Raw genomic sequence first — 16383 nt, 5'->3', positions numbered from 1 at the left:
TCAGATGAACGTGTGAGATAATAGCTGAAATAACCAAGATCAGAAAGACATTTCCTAGGCGCATCCGAATCATATCTCCTCTTATCAGTAGGACAGATTCTGGAATTGCGAAATCAAATTTTGAAGTGGCGACATTGGGTGGCGATAACGCAGATAAAGCGTTTCACAGCACTGTACAACGTTTTTGGCCGGTCTGTCAGCACTGCCCGATTTTAACTTTTAATTTTCCCAAAGAAAATAATGTTAAGCTACAGTTACTATCATGTTAATAATGATACAATTAGTATTTACCAGCTTATTAAAAAGTCTATGAGCTTAATTAACAAGTTCTACGCGAATAAAACCTTTGCTGTAGTGTGACCATAAAGAGACAACGATGAAACAGCTTAGTTTTCCTATCGATACTTCCTAAAGAGAAACCCATAGAAAAACAAAGAAAATACATAAAACAGCGGCAGCATGTCAATAATCTTAAAACGAAGCCTTCGATCACCATGGATGCTGAAGGTAAGGGTCCAATAATCAAGAACAATCAGCCATACTATTATGCTAAAACACCATAATACCCCCAGGCATGCTACAGTTCCAGTGCTCAGTCCGGGGATTCGGCCAAAACAATACCCAAAAACCTTCTTGAGGACAAGCAAACGGCTGTCCTGCAAAAGGAAAACGGTGCTATCTTCGACAAGAGACCCTTTAAGATCCATTTGGACAAAGGTACGATTCACCTTTCTCATAAACTAATGATATTCAGCCGCTTTTACATAACCACAACTCGACCGCCGCAGATAAAACCTACAGCTGGTGCCTTTGCGGCAAGTCCAAATCTCAGCCCCTATGCGACGGCATGCACAAGAACGAGTTCCTCAAGATCAAGCAGAGGTAGGAGATAAGAACATTAATGGTTATCAGTCAACAGGGTACTTAAAAAACGAACTTATACTTTCCAGGCCCATCCGCTTCAAGGTGGAGAAGTCGGGGGACTACTGGCTGTGCAACTGCAAACAGACCACCCACAGACCCTTCTGCGATGGAACCCACAAGCAGCCGCACATCCAGACCGCCGTCAAATAGTTTTAGGATCTGTTGAAGTACTCGCGTGTGAGAAATGAGAAATGCATTAATTTTGAATCAAGCAACACATGTTTTATTCTAGATTATAGAACGTATTGGTACATCCTAGTAATGCTCCTCAGTGGTGTGCGAGCACATAAACATACATTTAATTTGAGTCCGACAAAAGCAGATGTTGACTATCATATGTGTATGGTTAGGGTGTTACAAGCTTTAACAAATTATTTACAATGATCAGAGGTGTAAATGAATGGGTGCATTTCACAAAGACTTCCGACCATCCGTTAAAGGTGAAATTGTTAAGCCAAAAATCAAAAATGTGTTTAGAAAATAGAAAGATGTTTGCTTTTTATTTAAACTTTTTAACGAGTTCTATCTGTTTTACACATAAATATAGAACTTAAAAAGAATCGAGAGCAAAATTTCACTTAATCTATATAATCATTTTGTTATGAAGCCAATTATTTAAAAGTAGAAATTGAAAGTACAAAATACAGTTTGGTGAATGACATCTCATCGTTAAATATTTATCAGATTATACAAACTCGGCTCATGCGATCCACTACATACAACACTCAAAACGATTTAAGTCAGCTAATGCAAATTTTAACTTATACAAAAAATTTAAATGTATTAAATTGGTTTTAATTGTGTAAAGCATATGGTACAAAGAACTAAATGGTTACAAGGTAAACTGAGAGTTTTAAACATTGTTCTTAAATAGGTGTTTTTGAGTTTAACGAAGAATTTTGAAAAGTGTTCGTTAGCTTTTCCTTAGATAGTGAGATTTTGTTTAAGTTTATTCTGCTAAATTACAATCAATTTAAATATGAAATGGTTGATGACGGTGTTGACACTCATCGGCAACGGCAGAACGCAGGATAACATTCGCGACCACAATTTTGAACCGAAAGATCATTTGGTTTGAAAATAATTCCCGTCTTCTATCGTTTGAGCATGTTTGAAGTAAAGTGGTTTGAAAAATAACGATGTAATCACTTAGCGCTCCTGTTGTCAACCACGGCTTTGGGATTTAAGCCCTCTACGCATTCGTAAGTCTTCTCGTTTGCTAAACGTCTTCTTGGTTCCCGTCTAATCAGTAAACTTTATTTTTGTACCCTTCATCTTGCTTCTTGACTTATGTTTTGAATATGTATGCAGCAAATGAATTTAGTGGGTTGTTTTTCTTTTCTTTTCTCCTTTTAAATTAATACTCCTCGTCCTCTGGTGGTGCATCGTCTGGCGGCGCAAAACCATCCTGAAAGCAAGAAAAATAAGTCTAAGTGATTGCAAATCCGGACTAAAGTGTACGGACATGACCTACCTCAGTCGCATACAGGATGTCCATTATCTTTTGAATGAGCGGATGTTGCTCGCCGTCATCTGCTTCTTGGCAACTAAAAAACGGAAATGGGTAAGCGCAGAGTCGGGAAGAGAGTGGATCGATCTCGCTACTTACAGAATTTCAATGTCCCGCAACTTCGAGAAGTAAAAGTCGCGCTCCTTCTCCAATCCCTCCAGGTTGATGCGCATATCCATGACCTGATCCTTAACATTAGTAACTGAATTTGGCTCATTTTCTTGTTCTTCACCCACCTGGTTTGACATCTCTTCGATCTGCTGATTGTTGACTGAGTTTGCCGCGTCGTTCTTCTTGACCGTGCCCGTGCTGTTGGCCCCGGCGGTTATTCTACTCGGCGGCGCAGCATTGTTCGTGCGTGGCAGCACCTTGGAGACTGCTGCTTGGAGGGACCAAATGGGGGTGGTAAGTATTGGATCAGATTAAGTAGATTAAGGATTCAACAAACGTGAAGCACAGACAGCTTAGCTCTTCGTATTGTATGTTTTTTGTGTTCACTTCTAGGATGTGCGTTTAGTTTCTTAATCGTGGGCGATGGCATGCAATATGTACAATAGTCTGACCTTGTGGATGGTGCGTAACGATAATGAAAGGAGAGATAGCGCTAGGAGGATACAACTAGGAACTAGGGAACCAAACCAAAACAACGTACTGGGCTTCACTGTGGTCGTCGTCGTCGGGCGCGTCGTTGCCGTCGGAGCACGTCGATAGCTGTTGTGCACGCCGCCGGCCGCCGTGCCGGGCAGGGCCTTCCCCGCTCCCGAGCCGAAGCCCATGGGGGCGCCCTCGCGCACCGCACTGGCATCGTAGTCCCTGCCATCGTAATTGGCATCGAAGAACTTTTTGAACCATTGCAAAAACTCGAAATTGTCTTGGAAACGACCTTTGATCAACTTATCAATGGGTATTATCTAAAAGTAAGATGGGCGAGAAATATGCAGACAGGTGAGAGAGTGTGTGGTGAAACCATATGCAGTGGGAACAAAATAAGAATACACAAAAACACAGATATGGATTTTAAGGGCACAGAACTCTCTTTGGCAAGCCAAAGCACCAGAACCTATCTTTCGAACATACATTAAATTATAACATTTCAATGGAAAGACCAGCAAGGCGAAGTTTTAAATAAAAATAATAAAGTAGTACCAAAATCATTATATAAAATTGTAAAGAAAAAAATATTTAAATATAACCAGGGTAGTAACGTTAGAATAATTAAGGCGAAGGAAAATCCGAGAAGTATAAAAAACCTTCCTAAACTAAACTAAACTAAAACTAAGTTAGTGACAGAACGGTGTATACGGAATTTAGGAACTGTGTACAGATAGTAAATTGAGGTACAAATTCGAAGGAGTATTTAGTGGAGTAACAGAAGAGACCCTAGCAAAAGAAACTTGAAACAAAAAATACTTATCTCTATTCATAATAAAATTACCGCTAAAAAACCGATCTTACTCCTGTAAAGAGTTAACTACTAAGACATGGTAAAATAACATACGTAAAATAATATACGTAATTGTTATTATTGTGTATTTAAAATACCGCTTATAAAACCGATCTTACTTTCAAGATTAAACAACTAAGACAAGGAAAACAACACCCGAACTAAGGCCCTGGACACAATCTACGTAATTCCCATGTGTAAGGAGATGAAGAGGAGTTAGTGGTTTTGGATGTGGGACAACAACAGATCCTCCAACTTGGGTGCATTGTGCTGGAATGCGACAAAATGTGTGTGCTGTTAGGTAGTATTTGGTGCTCCTGCTGCTGAAGACCGGTGCGGTGAGTGGAGTTGTGTGTGGTGTTGTGTGGCATCCCAGTTGGGCCTGGTCCCGCTGCGTGCTTCACGTTCGTTCGCCTCGCAACTCAAAATGAAATGGCAAGCAAAGGGCGCGCTCCCAACACCGGAGTTTGTCCACTGCAATAACCGTACCATTCTGGGCGATGACCCGCGGTGCATTGCGTAGGGTTGCGGCTGGCGCCTGCAGGGGCCGACGATGCATCAGGTGGAGATCGTTGTTGCTGCTGCCCACGCCACTGCCTCCGTTGCTGCCCTGTCCGTTGCCATTGCCCATCTTGACCCCGCCCCGCTGGGCCAACGGATCGTATTCGCGGCCATCGTAATTGGCATCGAAGAACTTCTTGAACCACTGGAGGAACTCGAAGTTGTCTTGGAAACGTCCCTTAATCAGTTTATCAACTGGAATGATCTACGGTGGTCGTTGTTCGCGTGGTCGTGAGGTTGATTTGTAACGGAAATCGCAGTTAGTTACAACATACAAGAGTTGATTGGTACAGTAGACAGCTTCTCAAAGCGAAAACTGTTCGCTTCAAGCGCTGCCACTGTACCGTGCCCATGTCCACTCTACATTCTCGGTATTGGTTGGGTTTGTGTGTGTTTAAACGATAAGAATATCTAGGAATATACGAAACCGCTCCAAGCGAGCGAGCATTACCTTATCCACAGACATCTTTTTGAAGCCCGCCTGCAAGATCTTGAAGTTCTGTATGTACTCGTGCTCCAGATTTGTACGGAATTTGACGCGCTTTACGGGCACTGAACCGGGGAACAGCATGTCCATGAACTGGCAGTAAGCGGCACCTAAACATGGAGCGTAGGTCGATCTTAATAGTCACTTCTTTGGCGAACCCAACCCACTTACCTGTGCAGAGCTCCTCGATTTTTGAGAACTGCGACTGGAGACAATCGTTGACCCAGGCCAGCATATCGTGGCGCGAGAGATTCTCTGACGTCACATTTGTGGAGTAAACGTTAACAGCCATGTTGGTGGTGTCCTCTGGTTTCTTGAGCGGCTCTGAAACGAAGACACAAAAGGCTGGTTAGCGAGTGCTCTGCGGCCAGCTCTACGTACATGTAGGATCCCGTGTGGGAGTGCCACTGCCATGAACGGCTCTTAATTGCGGCAGCTAATAAGTGTTTTGGCTCGGGGTGCATTGAAGCGTGTCCCATGTGCGTGCTCAATATCAAGATCACGATAATCATCAGCAGAAACAGACGGCAGCCGGGAACGCGAAATGATTGTTATTGGACATGTTACCGTTGCACACTCACTCCACGAATCTGCAGAATTTGTTCCTCGAAAGTAGTTTGGCGAGTTGGCCTATTGCAGCGATAACAGTTCGATGGTTTGACTCTGGACTGCAAGCAGCACGAAAGCCTTTCCAGGCCGAAAACTAATTATCTTACTTCCCGGAATGGCAATAGCAATCTGTCAAAGAACAACCATTGCCGATGCACTCACCAGTTTTTGTTTGTATGCGGTATGCTCCTAAGAACTCCCCTCTGCCTATCCTCGCAATTGCAAAAACGGAATTTGCCGAATCGAAAAGAAACTTTGAAAGTTACTGTTGTTTCGTTCGTATACGCTTCTACGACCTACTGACTATATCAATACCAACTGTTGTGATAGGTAGCTGAGATAGATCTTGAATGAATAGCAGCATTTTCAAGGCCTGTTTGGCGCCTTATATGTATTCCGTAGCCTCTGTTTATGGAATACAATCAATGCGGGTGTTAAGATCTTAAGACGAATAATTTTAAATAATCCAAAATACCTGCATTCATGCGATTTTATGTGTCATTAAATCTGATGTATCAAGTATTTTATTAACATATAGTTAAACCTGGCGTTAGATAAACACTTGGTAATTTATAGAATCGAAAAAGACCATCTATCTACCTATCTTCTCACTTTTAATAGCTCTTAACGATTTGAAGTTTTTTAAAACACAAAATATCCACTTAAAACCATTTAAACCCCTACACGCATGTGCTTTCCTTTGGTTTAATGGCCACTAAAAATAAATGCACTTGCAGCCGCATTGATTTTGGTAAGTTGGCGATAGAGATAAATGGATACGCCAGTGCGGATACTCTTCTGAATTTTAAGAGATAGTGATTCTTGAGACCCATCTTGAGTACTTACGAGAGCATAAACGGCAATCAAACAAAATGCCAGGCGAGTGGAAAGAAATCGGCCGCGGATACTGGAGCTGGCGAACAATGAACTTGGACTGTTCGCCGCCGCTGTGCGTCGTCAGCGATCCGCTTCGCTGCCATCGTCGCTCCGATCCCGAAGAAGATGGAGATTACTCATGGACCGCGTCATTGGCATTATCAATGTCAGCCTGGCCAGCAGGAACAGGCCGATAGAACATGGGCAAGGCGAACGTGGGCCAGTGCGAGATAAAGAACTAGCCGGCATTTGGGAGCCAGGCCAGCCTATAAATACACCGACTCACTTCGGCCATGTGCCTTTCAGAGTTTCCGTAAATTCCGCCTCGCCACCTTTTGGCTGTGCGAGCGTACGGGTGCATTGACCCGAAAGGGCGGAACTCCAATTCAAAAGCGGAGCGATTTGCTGCTAGTTTATTGATTTAAGTGCCCCCCGCCGGAGGAGGCGCAACAATAGCCATGCCCCAAATACAACGAGTGGGTATTCTTACACGGAGGGAAATTCCGACCAAATTTGTGTAAAATCATAACTTCTTGCTAGTGAATTCACTGAAATACCCCAAGAAATTACGAATTCCAATCGCCTATTGGCTTTGTTTACCACTACATTATTTTTCATGTTTATCTCCGGCCTTATAAAACTGGCGTGTTCGTCATTTTCCAATGAGTAAACACAGGATTAGTTTAATGATTCAGTGCACAACTCTAAGCAAACTCATTTATGACTCTGATATCGGATTGCTTAAGAGAGAAATAAAACCTTTAATCATGTTTGAGGGCATTAATTAATGAAATATGTAATTTGTACAGTACAGATCCAGTAAATACCATTTTAAAATAAAATAAGAATGTACAAAAAAATTAAGGTCTTATAGCAGCTGTTATTCATTTTCTTTGTTTTCGATTTCAGCCTTCATTTAAAACCCATTCAGCATAACATTTTAAGCAAAATTGCCTTATAAGCTCTTAAATTGGCACTTCCTAATGCGTTATTTGATCCTACGAGTGTGAAATTAAGGAAAAGCGTTTTTGGAGAGTTTTAATGATCTATGATGATCATCGATTACCCAATTCCAAGTTGGTAAGTCACTGATGTGTGTCATATTTTGCTTCCAGAAATTTCCTAATGGAATTTCCTGGTGTTTTTTTCCCAGTGTAGTCGTTTGTTGTGGCCGTCGATAAGTAAGTGTGCATGTGTGCGAGTGTGGGCGCGTGCAGCGGAAGTCGAATGCGAACTAATTAAGCAGAACCAGGAAAACAGAAAGAGCAGCGAGAGCGGGGGATTAGGGCCCCAAAACTGGGCCTTCCCCTTCTAAGCCCCCAAACCGCTGAAAACTCCTTCGCATCCCAGCCATATTTTAAAACAAGCCAATGTGCGAGGAAGTGTGTCAACAGCGGTAAGCTGTTTGAGCAACAAATAAACATTCCTATGTTATGAGCCAAATCCGCTTGGTTTGAGGGGTGGAGTGTCTTTGAGTGGGGAAACCGAAGAGAAACCGGCAAGCTAATGGCCAGCAAGCTGCGTCGGCGTAGCCGAATTCAATTAAGCCAATAAAAATAGTAACTCGAGCTAAGGAAAACAAAAACAAGTCCGAGAACCGTTGGTAACTGGACAGACGCACACTAACACACACACACAGGCACACCGTGAATTGCGGGGGTTTGACAGATAAACGATAGGCGAGTGACGTCATCGCAAAGGTGGCTCAAGACCAGAAAGCGGCGAAGAAAATATGGTTTCCCCGCTCTTTCCAGACGCCTTGGGGGCAGGGGCAGGGGTCGGGCACATTAGCCATTATACACTGCACCGGAATTTTTGCGGCCTCTTTCCCCGTTTTTACTGCGGCTGTGGCAAGCAGACACTCACGCACGCACACACTGGCACTCCAAGATGAACGTCACTCACACTGGCGCACCATCAGGATAGGGAAGTTTTATTTTTGGAGGAGGAAACGAAGCAGCAGCAGGCGACATTTAAATATACACGCACGCACACAGGCGCACGGCTGCTCCGCAATGTACAGCTATTCGCCCAAGTGTGCACTTGAAGTTTTCGGCAAAAAGTTATTTTCGATCGCCACATACCGATGAACTTTCTTTTCTGCTGACGCTACTTCTAGGTTTTGCCATTTCGTCCGCTCTCCCCTTTCTTTTTCGCGAAAAAGTCGAGGAGCCGCACTCACACACTCACATAGGCACGCAGCCACTCGGCACAGAGAGAGGCATCCGGACGCAGTGGAGCACTAAGTACTGCGATCCTCCGGCAAACTCACCTTCTCAGCTGGTCGTTGTCCTTCCTGCGAGGGCGTTTTAAATGACTCCTGGACTTCAAACAAAGAAATGCAAATTCTACGACGAACCGTGTTCTGGCAAACGAGCGAGCGCTAGGGATGTGAAATGTACACTGATGCATCGGCGGCAGGTCAGCATGGAGGCCTATCGATAGACGCTGGAGATGGGCGATAGTGCGCGGCGAAGGCTCCGGCCATTTGGGCCGTTATTTTTGAAAACCCAATATTATTTTATTAGAAAACCTATACAATACTTATTTTTTAATTTGACCGATTAAAAATATAATAAGGGTATATAGCGATTTATGGAGCTTTCTTTTTAAATTAGTAATTTTCCCCAAGGATTTAAGTTATCTATATAATACACTTAATGAGTACGTCCTCTTCGAGTTAAAATATTCTTCGTAAAATATCCGTTTTTTATTTTCCATAAAAACAAGTTTTACTTTCATAGTATTATTATAATTAACGCCGCTTCTAAGAAGAATATATTACATATTTATCAAGGATGTGCACAAGTTACCAGTCTTACTACTAATAAATGCAACAGTTTCGGTATTTAAAGTATACATTTTTAAAATCATCAATATTTGTTTTCCAAATAGACACTCAGTGGTAAATGACACAGTTAACAATTGACCTAACGCTAATAAATGCAAGAGTTTCGAAATAAGGCTGGCATTAAATGCCTGTAAATGCTCCAGAGTTCCTTCCTTGCGCATGCAAATTATATTTACATGCGGAAGACTCCAAACTTGGTGTCCTGGCCGGCATTGTTCAGGGCTGCCTTGAGGCTGAGACCCAGCACCTGACGTGTGTTGGCCGGATCGATAATGCCGTCGTCCCACAGGCGGGCCGTACTGTAGTAAGGAGAGCCCTCTGCCTCAAACATTTCCACAATGGGAGCCTTCAGTTTCTGGGCCTCCTCCTCGCTGAACTCCTTGCCAGCTCGCTTGCGCTGATCCTGTGTGATCTGAGCCATGACGTTGGCCGCCTGCGTGCCGCCCATCACGGAGATACGGGAGTTTGGCCACATGTAGAGGAACCGAGGCGAGTAGGCCCGACCGCACATGCCGTAGTTGCCTGCTCCGTAAGATCCACCAATAATCACCGTAAACTTTGGCACATTTGCGCAGGCCACGGCCGTTACCATCTTCGCTCCGTTCTTGGCAATACCGTTGGCCTCAGCATCACGTCCCACCATGAAACCTAGATAAAAAGATTCAGAATACTGTACATCGACGAGCTTATTTTCAACACACCTGTTATGTTCTGCAAGAAGACTAGCGGTATCTTGCGCTGTGCACATAATTGAATGAAGTGGGCGCCCTTAAGGGCACTCTCAGAGAAGAGGACTCCATTGTTTCCGACTATTCCCACAGTGTGGCCGTAGAGCTTCGCAAAACCGCACACCAAAGTCTCGCCATATAGTTTCTTGAACTCCGTGAAGCGGCTTCCGTCCACGATGCGGGCAATCACCTCGCGAACATCGAAACTCTTGGTAAGATTGGGTCCCACAATGCCGTACAGCTCACGGGGATCGTAACGCGGCTCCTCTATGGCGGCTGGGGGAGTAGCGCCTTGAAAGTTGGCTTGACTGGAGTGCGTCAGCTGATCGTTGAAGGCATTCGTGGCGGGTAGATTCAGATTGCTAACAATCTGCCGAGCAAGGTACAAGGCGTGCTCGTCGTCCACGGCATAGTGATCCGTGACTCCCGAGGTCTTGCAGTGGAGGTCCGCCCCTCCCAGATCTTCAGCGGACACCTCCTCTCCAGTGGCTGCCTTTACCAGAGGCGGACCCGCAAGGAAAATGGTTCCCTGCTTCTTTACAATGATGCTCTCGTCGGCCATTGCCGGGACGTAGGCTCCTCCGGCAGTACAGCTGCCCATCACAACGGCGATCTGCGGAATTCCCTGGGCCGACATGTTCGCCTGGTTGTAGAAAATGCGTCCGAAGTGCAGCTTGTCCGGAAAGACATCCGCCTGCCGCGGCAGGTTGGCGCCACCCGAGTCCACAAGGTAGATGCAGGGAAGGCGGTTTTCTTGGGCAATCTCCTGAGCACGCAGATGCTTCTTCACGGTAATTGGATAGTAGCTGCCGCCTTTTACCGTGGCGTCGTTGGCCACCACCAGGCACTCCGTACTGAAAGGAGAATGGCGTTAATATATGGAAGAAAACCTGTTGATTTAAGTTAAGAGATCATATTTATATATAGGAATAAGATCCTACAATAAAACTGATACTGGGTATTTAGTATAACTTACCCACAAACGCGTCCCACTCCGGTCACTATTCCTCCAGAGTTAACCACCTCCTCGCCGTACAACTCGTGTCCAGCTAGAGCGCTGAGTTCCAAGAAGGGTGATCCCTTGTCCAGGAGCAGGTTGATGCGGTCCCTGGCCAAGAGTTTGCCCCGCGAGGTGTGTCGCTCGATGGCCTTCTGCCCGCCGCCCTTCAGCACCTGACTGGTGAAGTTCCGCAGTTCTCCGACCAACCTGCCCATCTCGCTGGCATTTTCCTGCGCAAAAACTCTGACTTCAGAAGGTTGATAGCCATTGTTTACGTGCTTACCTTGTACTCGGCGGACTGCTTGTCCACCTCGCTGGGTAGGATATTAGCCTCCCCCACGTGAAGCAATCGCACCTGGCTGCTCAGCCACTTCGAGGAGCTTCTTAACAGCCCATTTAGCCGGATCATTTTGTGGGGGAGGGATTTTGCGGGAGTTAAAAGCAGGAATTACCACGCGAGGGAACGCGAATGTTACGTCAGTTGTGGGCAGGTGGGCTGATAACGATAACATACACAGCAACAGCTGGTCGATCGCGATAGCGGCAGTTATCGATAACGCAATGGAACTGCTGCACCGAAAAAAATTAGTGGAACTTGAACTTTAGGAACCTTGTTTAAGATCTATCAAAATCTGAGGAAATCTTTTCAGCTACATATTAAGCTTCTTTTAATGATAAGTAAAATAACTTTATTTTAAAGATCTGAATATCACATTATAAAAATCAAAACAAATGTAACATTCTGAAATAATGAATAAAAGTAAATAAATAAAAAAAATGAAAAACTTTTATGAATTACTGAACACTTTTATTTACGTATATTGAAAAATCTTTAAAGATAAGAACTCCTAAAGATTTGTCAATCCAATAACAACATATAATTCAAAACAACACTTTTAATATGGATTGCTAACATTTATTAATTGCAACACTCTAGCTGAGACCGCTTTAGGAATTGATCTTCAGACTGTGTAACAGAATAAACAGCCAACTACGAAAAGTGCATTTGCTTATGCTAAAAGTTCTATGAACTTTAATACGATTCATTACATTACACAATTCCAATTAACATGAGTTGTGATTGTGCAGGTCGCTCTAGATGGTAGAAGGTAGGTGGTAAATACTAATCTATATTGATTTACGTAGTCAGTAGTGGGCTTGTTAACGCTGCTAAACAATCACTTGACAAGCTTAAACATTGGCTCGCTTAAATTTATTCACTTAGCTAATTTAGAGTTAGGGTGTAGTTGTAGATTTCTCTTAAAGCGTTTCGAAAAAGTTGTACTACAAAAATATGATGGATCTGCATCTGCGCCCCGCATGATTCACTTGATCTTGATCTTGTGCAGCTTCAGCTTGAAGCCCAAAACCTCGCTAAGCACGCCCGAGAGGGCCGACAGGATGACCACTTTTATGGTTGTGAAAAGATATGGGTTGGCGCTGAGGCCAGAGATCTTGAATGGCGTTTCGAGTTCCTTCAGCAGATCGGCGGCCAGCTTGAGCACGCTGTTTGACACCATTAGCTCGTCCTTCTTCTTCGGCTTCTGCTCGATCTGCAGATACAGGTTGATTTGCTCCGTAATCAGCACCGACACGCTGCGGTACTTGTGCTGAATCTTCTGACCCAGAGTCATGAAGCGCAGCAGGAAGATCCCGATGGTGATTGACCAGATGAGAGCCTCCAGCGTGAGGTGTGTGTGCAGGTGCACGGAATCCTTCAGCCACTCGACGCTTAGGAAGGCCAGCAACAAGAGAGTTACTATAAAGGCGGCGGACACGATGATATCAACCGATCGCTGGGGACCGCGTTTCTGTCGGAGATTGCATATAAATAATTGGGTCACGATAGATATATAGAGGTTTAAGATAGCTTACCTTCAAATAGGACCGCACACTGAGCCAGGTTTTAATGTTGCGCACCTTGTTCAGGCGGAAGTGCGGAAGATTTGACTTCCGAGCCCGACGTGACGACGTCAGGTGTGAGAAGAGTTTGGCGTACAGGAAGCGTTGCTTGAACGTGCGCTCTGCAACGGCGAAGATGATGAATAGGATGAGCGTAAGGCAGAGGCGCTGCACAAAGCCCAGAGCCAGGACGGTACGCTCCCACTGAGAATCTCCGAAGGCAAAGCCCAACAGGGTGTAGAACGAGGCCGACGACTTCTCCCACAACAGCTGCGGCATGTACAAGTAGCTAATCTCACTGGCCTTGTCCGCGTCGCTTCCGAGTGTGACCTGAGAGCATTGAACGATTTTCAGTTCAGGGTGCTTCACAAATTTGCGTTTGTCAGGTTCTTACCTCGCAGAGTCGGCAGAATGTGGGAATCAGTGTGAGCAGGAAAGAGAAGACCACGCCTATGTAGATATAGTCGTTGGCCTCGCTCATCGAATCCACACGTTCGATTATGCAAGAGGCGATCTCCAGCACGGAAAGCTGGGCCTTCTTGGCGTCTCGCTGATCCCAAATGGTGCAGCTAACTGGGGAGGGCAAGTGAAACCTTTGAAATAAAGATCCAAGAAGATTTAATTATAATACTTACTGCGGTCCAGGCTGCTGTGGGGGTTTAATATGGTAGTTGGCGTAATATCCAACTCGCCAGGATCTTCGTCGCTGCAGGCTGCGTGCTTCAGACCACCGTCAGAGTGGTCCAGGTCAGAGGTGTAGCTGCAGTCCTCGCTGTTCGTAGTCACTCCCAGCCAGTCTGTGGCAGAGGTGGTGCACTCCTGGTTGCACGCCGAGGCGGGGCTGGATATGATGTCCACATCATCGCACTCGTCTGACTCGGCGCAACTAGTTGTAGATTCATTGCCGCGCGAATGCCCCTTCTTTTCCACTGCCGGAGCACTGTTGGATGCGGCGTTTGCAGAGACTAGGCGCAGGCGTAGCTGATTGGTCTGGACGGGAACTGGCGAAGCCACAACAGCCCCCGCATTGGGCAGGGGCGAATGGTTGTTGTCCTCTCCGCTGGAGCTTTTCCCGTTCAGACTCTCAAAGCCATCATCCTCGCCGATAGTTCTCCGCGACTGATAGGCGGGCTTGACGGAACCCACACTGCTCTCACCATCCGCCTCCGCGTCATCCACGCAGCCATCCCTGCTCGAGCACGGTTGCTCATTGCGCTCGTAGGTGTTGTAGATCTGGATGGGCGTGTGCCAGTTGACGTTGCGCTTTTTGGGGCTTTCGGGCGCAGCTCCCGCCGTCTGCCTGCTGAGATCAAAGTGCGCGTCTGTAGCTGCTTGTGGTGGCGGTAGTGGGCTTATGGCAGTCGTGGTCAGAAAGGTCTCCTCGTTGCTACTCCGCCTTATTACGACGGGAGGTGGCGTGACTGAGAGCATGGTATCTGGCACTACGGAGCTGGTGCTTTTGGGCGAGGGCGATGGCATTGGGGTGATCGGTCTGGGAAGCACATCGATGGCGCTGGCTACTGTGCGCCTGGTTGGAATTGAAATGTTGCTGCTGGCCTGGGACAGATCAGGTTCCATTTGGCGAATTCTGTGGGCGAGAAATTAGAGTGGTTTCCTAGTGGGATGGAACTTCGACTTCACTTACCGCACAAACTTCTTGCGGCGCCGCACCCGATGTTCCCGGGTGGTGGCTTTTTCGCCCAAAAAGCTTGCAGAGATTCGTCGCAGCTTGTTCTTGCTGCTTCCACCTGCGACGCCCGAAGCGGTGTTTGTGGCCACGATCTGCGAGTGGATCAGGCTGATCAGCAGGCTAAGGGCGCACGGGATAAGCAGCGCGCTGAGCAGATCGGCGTGCTCCTCCGATTGCTTATCGGCAGCGGGCTCATCTCCGTCTCCTGCTGCCTCTGTCTGAAGCAGGGTTCCATTCGGCGGCTTATCATAGACCAGCGGCACAATTCGACTACTGTGCAGCACGTAGATGGCCCAGTTGGACAGCTGGGTGAGGTACAGGACGAGGATGAAGGCGAAGGCGTTGGGCGTGGTCTGCCTGACCCACCACTGGGCGTAGAGGGGGAGCAGCACATAGCGCAGAATGGCCAGGCGGATTACAGTGAGGAGCGACTGCTTGGGCTTGGCCTTGGGGAAGGTGGAACCTGCCAAATGACGTTAAATAAATTACAGTAATAGGAGAGTCAGCCGAAAACCCACCGCGAACCAAGTCCACATCGATCAGTTCTGTCTTGAGCTTGGTGTTCTTCAAGTTGACATTATTGAAGCCATCCAGGATCCTCTGTTCGACGGTCTTCTCCCATTCTTGCTTGTCATAGGTGCCGATTTTCTTCTGGTACCTGAGCAAATAAGCGGAGAATTAGATAATCTGTGGAATAATGGACCATTGTTCGCTTACCATGCAACGATTTCATCCAATTTCATAGTAGTAGTCTCATAAAAGCCCTCGAAGTGTCGTGCAGCCTGCGAGCGAACAAAGAAAACTTCAATTAGGTTTCTACAGCGAAATCTTCTAATCTTCATGGGCCTGCGATAGTGTAAAGCCCGCTATCCGGATATAACTGGGAAGTCGGGGCCCGTAAAGCCCAGATCTTAAGTGCCTCTGTGGTGGGGGTTTTGTCCCACTTACTTGGCGTCGAACAGCTGCTCTGCATAACGGGTTTTGCAGGCGGTTGGCCGCTATCAGCTGATGACTTTCACCTTCGCCTTGCCACAAGCACGACCATTGCGCACCGCCCCGCCCCCAGGCAGAGCTACGCCCACGAAGCGCGATAAGGAATGCCCCACCCGACAAAGGGATACCTGCCTTTTCCTCCTTTCCACCTCGCTTGCCTTGAAAAGCGAGAAAAGCGGACGGAACAGCTGTTCCACGGGTGGGTGGGCCTCAATGTTTATGCACACACATGCGAAAGGGGCGCCGTATAGAGTATACACACAAGCAGAGGGGACTGGGATTGGTATTCGGAATGCGGCCCCTCTGCAATTCTGGGTTCAAGGTGAGCCAATATGCCCGCAGTTCGGCCCAAAGGCGGAAAGAGCCTTGGCAAAAGCTGCTTTCATTCATGGACAGCGCTGCTGCCGTTACCTTGATTTGAACCGCCTCAACGATCGATTTTCGTGCGAGTTTCTTCCGTATCCGTATCCGCTGGCTATCCTGGCTCCTGGTCACATCGAGCTTCCGGGAGGGCACGGCGCTGAGAACTAGGCTTGCCTCCGATTCACTGGTAATTTTGTATGCACTACACACGCCGCGAGAGCGCTGGGCACTTGCATTGGGGGCCGAAAAGATTTGGTGCGCAGCAGAACGAAAGTCCGACCCGTTCCTAACGAAAAAGCAAAGTGAGTGCTCACATTTCCGTAAATCACGCTCGGCTCGACCTATCAGCTGCCCGATGGGGCCTATCGATAGAAGCACCTGCTGTTTGCATAGAAATGGCGCCAATTTCAAAGGATCCTGGTAGTAAGATAGGGAAATCTGGCAT

At 46.5% G+C, this 16383-nt stretch overlaps 4 protein-coding genes across 7 annotated transcripts; 1 reads left to right on the top strand and 3 right to left on the bottom strand.

Annotated features, from left to right (window-relative positions):
• Positions 1 to 343: 343 nt before the first annotated feature.
• On the top strand, positions 344 to 1135 carry LOC108030185 (CDGSH iron-sulfur domain-containing protein 3, mitochondrial). The gene is made up of 4 exons (XM_017102933.3): positions 344 to 507; positions 573 to 717; positions 789 to 882; positions 951 to 1135. The coding sequence occupies exons 1-4, from the start codon at positions 460 to 462 to the stop codon at positions 1072 to 1074; spliced, it is 411 nt and encodes a 136-aa protein (XP_016958422.1). The 5' UTR covers positions 344 to 459; the 3' UTR covers positions 1075 to 1135.
• Positions 1136 to 1392: 257 nt separating this feature from the next.
• LOC108030183 (microtubule-associated protein RP/EB family member 1) lies at positions 1393 to 8824 on the bottom strand. Of its 3 annotated transcripts, none has more exons than XM_017102930.3 (8): positions 8684 to 8824; positions 5098 to 5250; positions 4891 to 5036; positions 4368 to 4644; positions 2671 to 2813; positions 2534 to 2616; positions 2399 to 2471; positions 1393 to 2332 (listed from the first exon to the last, which is right to left on the bottom strand). In XM_017102930.3, exons 2-8 carry the CDS (start codon positions 5216 to 5218, stop codon positions 2282 to 2284), a joined length of 894 nt encoding a protein of 297 aa, XP_016958419.1. In that variant the 5' UTR covers positions 5219 to 5250; positions 8684 to 8824; the 3' UTR covers positions 1393 to 2281. The 3 variants fall into 3 exon arrangements, with proteins under 3 accessions (XP_016958419.1, XP_016958421.1, XP_016958420.1); XM_017102932.3 differs by lacking the exon at positions 4368 to 4644 and adding an exon at positions 3087 to 3345; XM_017102931.3 differs by lacking the exon at positions 8684 to 8824 and adding an exon at positions 5698 to 5863.
• Positions 8825 to 9135: 311 nt separating this feature from the next.
• On the bottom strand, positions 9136 to 11501 carry LOC108030421 (probable methylcrotonoyl-CoA carboxylase beta chain, mitochondrial). Its single transcript, XM_017103308.3, has 4 exons — positions 11274 to 11501; positions 10967 to 11220; positions 9964 to 10844; positions 9136 to 9910 (listed from the first exon to the last, which is right to left on the bottom strand). Exons 1-4 carry the CDS (start codon positions 11397 to 11399, stop codon positions 9435 to 9437), a joined length of 1737 nt encoding a protein of 578 aa, XP_016958797.1. The 5' UTR covers positions 11400 to 11501; the 3' UTR covers positions 9136 to 9434.
• Positions 11502 to 11884: 383 nt separating this feature from the next.
• LOC108030329 (protein phtf) lies at positions 11885 to 16278 on the bottom strand. Of its 2 annotated transcripts, none has more exons than XM_017103187.3 (8): positions 15987 to 16278; positions 15300 to 15364; positions 15101 to 15240; positions 14538 to 15045; positions 13528 to 14480; positions 13287 to 13465; positions 12866 to 13222; positions 11885 to 12801 (listed from the first exon to the last, which is right to left on the bottom strand). In XM_017103187.3, the coding sequence occupies exons 2-8, from the start codon at positions 15323 to 15325 to the stop codon at positions 12316 to 12318; spliced, it is 2649 nt and encodes an 882-aa protein (XP_016958676.1). In that variant the 5' UTR covers positions 15326 to 15364; positions 15987 to 16278; the 3' UTR covers positions 11885 to 12315. The 2 variants fall into 2 exon arrangements, with proteins under 2 accessions (XP_016958676.1, XP_050743726.1); XM_050887769.1 differs by lacking the exon at positions 15987 to 16278 and adding an exon at positions 15708 to 15961.
• Between the last annotated feature and the right edge of the window lie 105 nt (positions 16279 to 16383).

The sequence above is a fragment of the Drosophila biarmipes genome, chromosome 2R, assembly GCF_025231255.1.
Source record: "Drosophila biarmipes strain raj3 chromosome 2R, RU_DBia_V1.1, whole genome shotgun sequence".
Lineage (NCBI taxonomy): Eukaryota > Metazoa > Arthropoda > Insecta > Diptera > Drosophilidae > Drosophila > Drosophila biarmipes.
Note: the sequence above shows the minus strand (reverse complement) of the source record. Positions and strands in the feature narration are given on the sequence as shown.